General features: G+C 50.8%; 1 protein-coding gene across 1 annotated transcript in view; it reads left to right on the top strand.

Moving 5' to 3' along the window:
• Nucleotides 1-6615, top strand: part of LOC128308182 (GRB10-interacting GYF protein 2-like) — a gene marked incomplete at its 3' end in the record, with an annotated part of 44532 nt that extends 37917 nt beyond the window's left edge. The window contains exons 5-6 of the mRNA XM_053045466.1: nt 5956-6291; nt 6388-6615. Of these exons, the coding sequence (XP_052901426.1) occupies nt 5956-6291; nt 6388-6615 (564 nt within the window). The remainder of the gene's footprint in view (nt 1-5955; nt 6292-6387) is intronic.
• Between the last annotated feature and the right edge of the window lie 3385 nt (nt 6616-10000).

The following is a 10000-nucleotide window of genomic DNA, read 5'->3' as shown; positions in this document are numbered from 1 at the left end:
GGGCTTGATAGGGCAATTTACGGGCTTTTTGGTGCGACTTATGGGCTTGATAGGGTAATTTACGGGCTTGTTGGTGCGACTTATGGGCCTGATAGTGCGACTAACGGGCTTGATAGGGCAATTTACGGGCTTTTTGGTGCGACTTACGGGCCTGATAGTGCGACTTAAGGGCCTGATAGTGCGACTAACGGGCTTTGATAGTGCGACCAACGGGCTTGATAGTGCGACCTATGGGCTTGATAGTGCGACTAACGGGCTTGATAGTGCGACTTATGGGCTTGATAGTGCGACTTATGGGCTTGATAGTGCGACTTACGGGCTTGCTTTTCCATGTTTTTCGCATCGAGCTTCGGTTCGTTTCGAATAATTTTGTCCATGTTTTTCGTTTGCTACGAGAGGTTCGGTTCGTTTTCAGTTATCCCTGTGTTCATGGTTTTCGTGAGCTTCGATAGGTTTGGTCCGTGTTTTTGAGTACTCTTGTCCATGATTTTCGTGTGCTTCTTGAGGTTTGGTCCGATTTTCAGTACTCTTGTCCATGCTTTCACATGCTCTGATAGGTAGGTTCGTTCTCAGTTATCCCTGTGTTCATGGTTTTCGTGAGCTTCGATAGGTTTGGTCCGTGTTTTTGAGTACTCTTGTCCATGATTTTCGTGTGCTTCTTGAGGTTTGGTCCGATTTTCAGTACTCTTGTCCATGCTTTCACATGCTCTGATAGGTAGGTTCGTTCTCAGTTATCCCTGTGTTTATGGTTTTCGTGTGCTTCGAGAGGTTTGGTCCGTGTTTTTGAGTACTCTTGTCCATGATTTTCGTGTGCTTCTAGAGGTTTGGTCCGATTTTCAGTACTCTTGTCCATGCTTTCACATGCTCTGATAGGTAGGTTCGTTCTCAGTTATCCCTGTGTTCATGGTTTTCGTGTGCTTCCATAGGTTTGGTCCGTGTTTTTGAGTACTCTTGTCCATGATTTTCGTGTGCTTCTAGAGGTTTGGTCCGATTTTCAGTACTCTTGTCCATGCTTTCACATGCTCTGATAGGTAGGTTCGTTCTCAGTTATCCCTGTGTTCATGGTTTTCGTGTGCTTCGATTCGTTCACTCTATTACTCTTGTCTTTGGTTTTCGTTTGCTTCGATTCGTTCACTCCATTACTCTTGTCTGTGGTTTTTCGTTTGCTTCGATTCGTTCAGTCCATTACTCTTGTATGTGATTTTCGTTTGCTTCGATTCGTTCAGTCCATTACTCTTGTGTGTGGTTTTCGTTTGCTTCGATTCGTTCAGTCCATTACTCTTGTGTGTGGTTTTCGTTTGCTTGGAGTCGTTCAGTCCATTACCCTTGTCTATGATTTTCGTTTGCTTCGAGTCGTTCAGTCCAATACTTACCCTTGTCTATGATTTTCGCTCTAAGCCCAGTCGCCCTGCGCTCTGGAAATCACATTCCAACTCTATCACCGATAGCGCTCACACCTTGGAAACCACATTTCACCCAGGGGACCTTAGGGTGGATTTTGAGCCTTTCGGGATTGCGAAACCATCATTTAACACTCTAAACTTAATTTCCGCAATCCCAGACGCACTTTTCATATGGTCTCCAAAAATGCGTGTGAGCTGACCTGGTCCCTTATAATAGGCAATGAACACGATTTTGGCAAAATATTTTTTTCAAAATTTTTTGACTCACCGGGTAAAATCGAATTTACTTGGGAAAAATGTTCTAGCAGGGGCCCTCCCATACAAATTTTTTTCTTCTCAAAAATGATTTTCGTTTCACTTTTCATACTCAGGGGAGTCTAAAATTGATGTTTTGAGTCACCATGAAAAAAAAATTTTTTTTGACCCGAGCTTGTGTCGCGACCCAAAAATCGACTCACTTGGGAAAAATGTTCTAGCAGGGGCCCTCCCATACAAAAATTTTTTCTTCTCAAAAATGATTTTCGTTTCACTTTTCATACTCAGGGGAGTCTAAAATTGATGTTTTGAGTCACCGTGAAAAAAAAATTTTTTTGACCCGAGCTTGTGTCGGCGACCCAAAATCGACGCACTTGGGAAAAATGTTCTAGCAGGGGCCCTCCCATACAAAAATTTTTTCTTCTCAAAAATGATTTTCGTTTCACTTTTCATACTCAGGGGAGTCTAAAATTGATGTTTTGAGTCACCGTGAAAAAAAAAATTTTTTGACCCGAGCTTGTGTCGGCGACCCAAAATCGACGCACTTGGGAAATATGTTCTAGCAGGGGCCCTCCCATACAAAAATTTTTTCTTCTCAAAAATGATTTTCGTTTCACTTTTCATACTCAGGGGAGTCTAAAATTGATGTTTTGAGTCACCGTGAAAAAAAAATTTTTTTGACCCGAGCTTGTGTCGGCGACCCAAAATCGACGCACTTGGGAAAAATGTTCTAGCAGGGGCCCTCCCATACAAAATTTTTTTCTTCTCAAAAATGATTTTCGTTTCACTTTTCATACTCAGGGGAGTCTAAAATTGATGTTTTGAGTCACCGTGAAAAAAAAATTTTTTTGACCCGAGCTTGTGTCGGCGACCCAAAATCGACGCACTTGGGAAAAATGTTCTAGCAGGGGCCCTCCCATACAAAAATTTTTTCTTCTCAAAAATGATTTTCGTTTCACTTTTCATACTCAGGGGAGTCTAAAATTGATGTTTTGAGTCACCGTGAAAAAAAAAATTTTTTGACCCGAGCTTGTGTCGGCGACCCAAAATCGACGCACTTGGGAAATATGTTCTAGCAGGGGCCCTCCCATACAAAAATTTTTTCTTCTCAAAAATGATTTTCGTTTCACTTTTCATACTCAGGGGAGTCTAAAATTGATGTTTTGAGTCACCGTGAAAAAAAAATTTTTTTGACCCGAGCTTGTGTCGGCGACCCAAAATCGACGCACTTGGGAAAAATGTTCTAGCAGGGGCCCTCCCATACAAAATTTTTTTCTTCTCAAAAATGATTTTCGTTTCACTTTTCATACTCAGGGGAGTCTAAAATTGATGTTTTGAGTCACCGTGAAAAAAAAATTTTTTTGACCCGAGCTTGTGTCGGCGACCCAAAATCGACGCACTTGGGAAAAATGTTCTAGCAGGGGCCCTCCCATACAAAAATTTTTTTTTGACTCACCGGGTAAAATGGTCGCACTTGGTAAAAATGTTCTAGCAGGGGCCCTCCCATACAAAAATTTTTTCTTCTCAAAAATGATTTTCGTTTCACTTTTCATACTCAGGGGAGTCTAATATTGAAGTTTTGAGTCACCGTGAAAAAAATTTTTTTTGACTCACTGGGTAAAATGGTCGCACTTGGGAAAAATGTTCTAGCAGGGGCCCTCCCATACAAAAAATTTTTATTTCTCAAATCGATCCGTGGTTTCACTTTTCATACTCTAGGGCCCATTTGCTTCAACTTTGGAAAAAATTTTCGATGATGAAAAATTTTCACCTTCGACGTCCATCGACCACTCGACCCGAACTTGGTACTTTTGTATGGAGGTACCCGAGTGGTGACTTTTTCATACAAAAATTTTTATTTCTCATATCGATCCGTGGTTTCACTTTTCATACTCTAGGGCCCAATTGCTTCAACTTTGGAAAAAATTTTCGATGATGAAAAATTTTCACCTTCGACGTCCATCGACCACTCGACCCGAACTTGGTACTTTTGTATGGAGGTACCCGAGTGGTGACTTTTTCATACAAAAATTTTTTTGCGAATACGTGTTCGTTCGCGATCATTTAGGCCATGAACAACAAGTCCGCTGCGATAGAAATAGTGCATTGTAGTTACTCGACGAGAAAAAAAATCGGGACTTAGAAAAATTTTTGAAAGTCAAATCGTATTGACTTCCAACAACACCTGATAATAAACACACATTGCCTGTTGCACCACAGTTCGCATTTGACTTAACAAATCGTCTGTTGGTACGCACATCACCATCGACTTTACCAATCGCGTTTCGCACCGCTAATCCCACTTGGCGTGGAGCCACGCACATAATGTTGCGAGGAGAGTATTAATCGGGACTTAGCGTTTTAAGCTCGCGAACACTCCACTATGGGAGTGCACGCAAGCACCAACTGTACACACACAACACAACAATCACTCTCGCGAACACTCCATTCCCAAAGTGAACGCGAGCACCAGCAAGCATGGGTCGCCTGAGAGGATCGATGCGAACGCATCTCTACAACTCGCAGCTCCCAGCCTGTAGTCCCGTCGTTTGCGGGCGGTCGAAGGTGTCGAAACTAGTTGTATCCACGGTCGACGGAAACACAGCCACCAGGGTTCCCTGTGGTAAGGTACTTCCACGTGCAGCGTGCTCCCGCCCGTTGCGGCTCAGTCTAGTGCTATAGCGGGGATGAGACGTCAGTGTGCGCGGGGCAGCACCGACGGATCTCGGAGGGTTGTTAAGCCCGCTAGCTTCCGATCACCTAATGGGTTTGAGAAGCGCTATCAGCTCGGATTGGATACGACCTTAGAGGCGTTCAGGCATAATCCAGCGGACGTAGCGTCATACCAAAGTCCGGTCGAACTAGTATTGAGCCAGTGGTCCGTACCTGTGGTTCCTCTCGTACTGCACAGGAATTCCGTTAAGATAGCGGCAAACAGCACACACCAGTAGGGTAAAACTAACCTGTCTCACGACGGTCTAAACCCAGCTCACGTTCCCTTGAAAGGGTGAACAATCCTACGCTTGGTGAATTTTGCTTCACAATGATAGGAAGAGCCGACATCGAAGGATCAAAAAGCCACGTCGCTATGAACGCTTGGCGGCCACAAGCCAGTTATCCCTGTGTGTGACATTCGAGCAGTCGAGCTGTTCGGACGTGGTGTATTTTGCTCCTGAGTGAGTTAAAAATTGTGGCGTTAAATTACCTCGGAAAGTCTCGAATTTGTTCATAATCAGTCCATAAGAGGGTGTTTAGAGTGACTTTAGTGAAAACCGGACGAAAATCGGTGCATTAGTGGGCCAAAAAAGTGAAAAACATTGCCCCATACATTTTGTATGGGGAACAATTTTGGCCATAAAACCGTGCTAAATTGGCGAAAATCAACGCGGTTTGCGTTTAAAACGCATAAATAGACGCCAGTGAAGTGTTTTCAACCTATAAACAGTGTTTGCCGGCGAATTTTAGCGAAAATACGGAGTGGCAAATTTGTGCATACATTTGGAACAACAACAACAACAATAGTGCGTGCGTGTTGTGAGTTTGCGCAAAAATCCGGTCCAATCGGGCCGGATGAGGTGGCAAACGATAGATTCTGTGTCCCCGATCGCCCAATAGCCGAAAACCGGAAGAAAATCGGTGCAGAATTGGGAAAAAACAGTGACGGCAAAAATGCGCATGGTGCTACCGCTGCGGCACGTGTTCTGGAAGTGACAGTTGTATATACAAAAACGTTAATAACTTCGCGAGTTTTGGTCCGATTTGGCTGCGGTTTGCACTGTTGTGCTAGTTTTAGTGCATTTAATACGATCCGTGCATAAAAATAGTGAAAATCGCGAAAATAATTTTTGACATTTTTGTGACAACCCGGGACGACCCAACAGACAAATATTGATAGGCGAGCAGTCCCCAACAGACAATTTTTCAAATTGACGGTTTCTGCTCGAAAACTGCTCGAAACCAAAAAAGACGCAGAAAATTCTGGGAAGCTGTGGGGGGTCATCGGCAGCTCGAATCTGCTCGATTCGGACAGTTTTTATCGAGCTCGAAACTGCTCGAATTCCCGATTTTTGCGGGAAATTGCCGGGAAAAATCTGGGAACGACTGCAAAAATTCGGAAAGGCGTTTGCAAGCAGGGAAACCCCCCCCCTGACCACTAAGACCTGCTTGGGTCTCTAAAATGGCGACAACTCGTACATCGCGTCCTCGGTCGGAATCGACAGAGGAAAGGCCGGGGCGATCCCTTTCGGCGGTAGAGCCGAAGGTCATTCTCACCAGAGCCTCGGCGTTGGCCTCAAAGTCGGTGAACCCGGACATGGTCGAACTGCGAAAGGTGCTCGGGGAAATGTCCCTCGCCAATGAGCAGCTTCGGGCCATGGTGAAGGAGCTGCAGCAAGAGCTGGTGATGCTGCGACAGCGTACCGTGGCCAACGAAGATATGGCCCGGGAGGAGCGGAAGCTGGCCCGCGAAGAATTTAAGCTGGCGCAAGAGAAATTCCACCAGGAGCTGCAGTGGAATAAGGACCAGGCCCGCCAGTGGTATGAAGAGACGCAGCGTCTCAGAGGCGAGCTGGCAAAGGAGACTGCGTGCCACCAGGAGTTGCTGGCACAGATGCTTGGTTGCGGCGGTAACCAAGCTCTGCAACCGCAGCAGCAGGCGCAGCCAGCTGTTGCGCAGCAGCAGCCTCAGAGGCAGCAGAAACAGCAACAGCAACGGCCTCCGTCGAAGCAGGTGACATCGCAGAGCTCCCTGCAGCAACCGCAACAGCAGCAACAACAACAGCAGCAGCAGCGGATGACGTATGCTAACGTGGCGGCCGAGACATCCGGCACGCAGGCTTCCCAGGGCGGTTCTTGGACGGTGGTGGGGCCTCGTAAAGCACCGCAGAAGTCGCAGCAGCAACAACAACAGCAGCAGCTGGCCAAGCCGCGACCACAATCTGCGGCGGCGAAGCATTCGGCGAAGAAGAAGCTGGACGCCATCGAGGTTGCCCCAGGCGAGGGTCAGTCTTGGACCGACGCGTATCAGCTGATACGCAGCGCTCCGTCGTTGGCCGAAGACCAGGCCAAGCTTGGAGTGGGACGACGAACGACGCGGGACCGGCTGGTCATGAACTTGGAGGACGGCGCCAATGCTGAAGCAATCCTGCAACGAGTGCAGGAGGTCTTTGCACAGTCTGCAGCTCCGGCCACCATCCGCCTGGTGACAGAAACGGTGGAGGTCCGCCTTGATGAGGTGGACCCTTTAGCGGTGGCATTGGATGTGGCGAAGGCGGTGACGACCACCAGTTCGGAGTCGGTGAGCGAATCCGCTGTGCACCTAGTGAAGGCGTGGAACGGTACGCAGACGGCGTACGTTCGGATGACACTCAAGGCGGCGGAGTTGATGCACCAACAGCGAGTACGAGTGCTGCACACCTCATGCTTGGCGACGAAACTGACACCACCGACGCGGGGCCAGCTACGGTGCTTCAAATGCCTGGAGCACGGACACCTGCGGCACCAGTGCAAGAACGGGACGGATCGATCGACGCACTGCATCCGCTGCGGCCAACCGGGCCACCTGGCCCGAGCCTGCACAGCGGAGGTGTGTTGTGCGGTCTGCAAGGGCCCTCACCGAGTAGGACACCCGTCCTGCACCCGGAAGGTCTGAAGGTCTTGCAGATTAACCTTGGGCGCAGCCGTGCAGCGCAGGACATCATGCTGCAGACGGCTAGGGAGATCGGAGCGCAGGTGGTGATAGCGTGCGAGCTGTACAAACCACCTAGAGACAGCGTGCGGTGGGCGGTCGACGAGGCTCAGAGCGTAGCGGTAGTGGCGACTGGCGGCTACCCCATCCAACGACTGGGGAGTTCATCGGTGCCTGGGCTGGTAGTTGCCACCATAGCCGGGATAACGTTTGCCAGCTGCTATGTGTCCCCCAACATCGGACAAGCGGAACTCGGCGACTACTTGGAAGCGGTTGAGCTCACGCTCACGGGACAGGATCCCATGGTTCTGGCTGGGGACTTTAACGCCTGGAACCAGGAGTGGGGCAGTTCAAGAACCACGGCGAAGGGTGAGGACTTGCTGAGTGTTGTTGAGCACCTCGGACTTCGGACGCTCAACCGAGGGAACACACCCACTTTCAAGGGCAACGGTGTTGCACGGGAAAGCGTCATCGATGTGAGCTTCTCGAGTCCCTGCGTAGCGGAGCCAGGCAGTTGGAGTGTGAGCAATAGGTACTCTGGTAGCGACCACAACTATGTGCTGTTCAGCGCTAAACTGCCTTCGGCCAGCGGCCGACGTGAACACCAGCATCGGCCACACTGCAACGGGCACGGCGGTACAGCAGGCATGACGCGGCACGCGGGAACACGCTACAAAACAAGCCAATTCAATCAGGCTTGTTTTAAGCTGGCGCTTGGGATCGGCCGTTTCGACGATGTAAGCACACCTGAGGGCCTGATCAGGGGGCTCACAGAAGCGTGCGACGCAACGATGGAGAGGATCCACAAGACCAATTTCCGGCAGGCTCCGACGTTATACTGGTGGAACCCGGAAATCGCGAGGGCGCGAGATGCGTGCGAAGCTGCCGAGGCCAGGCTACGCACAGCAACGCAGACCGACGACCGTATCGCCGCTTCAGCCCGCTTGCTGGACGACCGTAGGGCTTTGGAACGAGAGATCCAGCGCAGCAAAGAGCGCTGTATGCAGGAGCTCATCGACGGAGTCGAGGACGATGTGTTTGGGTTGGGATACAGAGTGGTCATGGCCAAGCTGCGCAGTCGAGCGCCGCCAGAACTGGACCGTTCTGTGCTGGAGCCGATCATCGACGACCTCTTCCCGGCCCACCCATCGTTCGAGTGGCCGCCGATTGCGACAGAAAGCGACGAGGACGAAGAGCCCATCCGACCAGTCACCCGTGAGGAGATCCTTTGCATCGCTGAGGGGATGGCCACCTCAAAGGCGCCGGGTCTCGATGGAATTCCCAACGCGGCAGTGAAGACCGCGATGAGGGAGCACCCGGAAGCGTTCGTGCGGGCCTACAATGAGGTCCTGCAGAGCGGCGAGATTCCGGCATCGTGGAAAGTGGCACGCCTGGCGCTCATCCCGAAACCAGGCAAACCACCGGGCGAACCGTCGTCAAGTCGTCCACTGCTGATGCTGGGAGCGGCACCTAAGGGGTTCGAGAGACTGGTTTTGAACCGCCTCAATGAACATCTCGAGGATGAGAGCGCACCTCGCCTATCACAGGACCAATATGGCTTCCGCCGTGGACGCTCTACGGTCCAAGCTATAGAGAGGGTCATCGAGAAGGGACAGTACGCCAGGACGTTCCATCGCACCAACGGCCGGGATCCTCGATGTCTGATGGTGGCAGCGTTAGACGTCAGGAATGCCTTCAACACGGCCAGTTGGAAGGCGATCGCGATGGCCCTCCAAGAGAAGCGCGTCCCAGCAGCGCTCCAGAGAATTTTGCGCAGCTATTTCTCTGAGCGGGAGATGATCTATGAGACGAGCGAGGGGCCAGTGCGACGAAAACTATCGGCGGGTGTTCCACAGGGGTCGATTCTTGGGCCGACCCTCTGGAATACAATGTATGACGGCGTTCTGCGGCTGACACTGCCGGACGGTGTGGAAACGGTCGGGTTTGCGGATGACCTGGTGGTTCTAGCTGCCGGGACAACACCACAGGAGGCAGCTACCTTGGCGGAAGAGGCCATTTCTTTGATCAGCTCGTGGATGGAGGCTCATCACCTTGAGCTTGCGCCGGCCAAGACCGAGCTGGTCATGATCTCCACGATGCGAAGGGCAAACTCCCGTCACCCGGTCAATATCAACGGAGTGGAGCGAATGCCGAAAGAGACCATCAAATACCTGGGGGTCATCTTACAGGACCACATGTCGTGGGGGCCGCATGTGGATTACGCCACGGCAAAGGCGAAACGTGTGGCACAGGCGGTCACACGGCTAATGGCGAACCACAGCGGGCCTAAGTGCGGAAAGCGACGGCTCCTCTCGGCTGTGGTGGATGCGACGCTCCGGTATGCTGCACCGATCTGGCACGAGGCGTTAGACGTGCGAGGGAATCGCCGTAAGCTCATCAGGGTGCAGAACCTGTACGCGAAACCCGTTGCCCGCACCTTTATATCGGTGCGCTACGAGGTGGCTACGGTCCTGGCGGGCGTGATTCCCATCTGCCTCCAGGTGAAGGAAGATGCCAGATGCTACCGGAAGCAGCAGGAAACGGGCACGAGCCTCAAGGAGCTGCATGTGCTGGAGAGGCAGGCCACTCTAGCTGAGTGGCAAGCGATGTGGGACGAGCTGGAGCCAACCAGCAGATACACGCGGTGGGCACACAG

This window comes from Anopheles moucheti, assembly GCF_943734755.1.
Source record: "Anopheles moucheti chromosome X unlocalized genomic scaffold, idAnoMoucSN_F20_07 X_unloc_29, whole genome shotgun sequence".
NCBI lineage: Eukaryota > Metazoa > Arthropoda > Insecta > Diptera > Culicidae > Anopheles > Anopheles moucheti.
The sequence above is the reverse complement of the archived record's forward strand: the minus strand, read 5'-3'. Positions and strand labels throughout refer to the sequence as shown.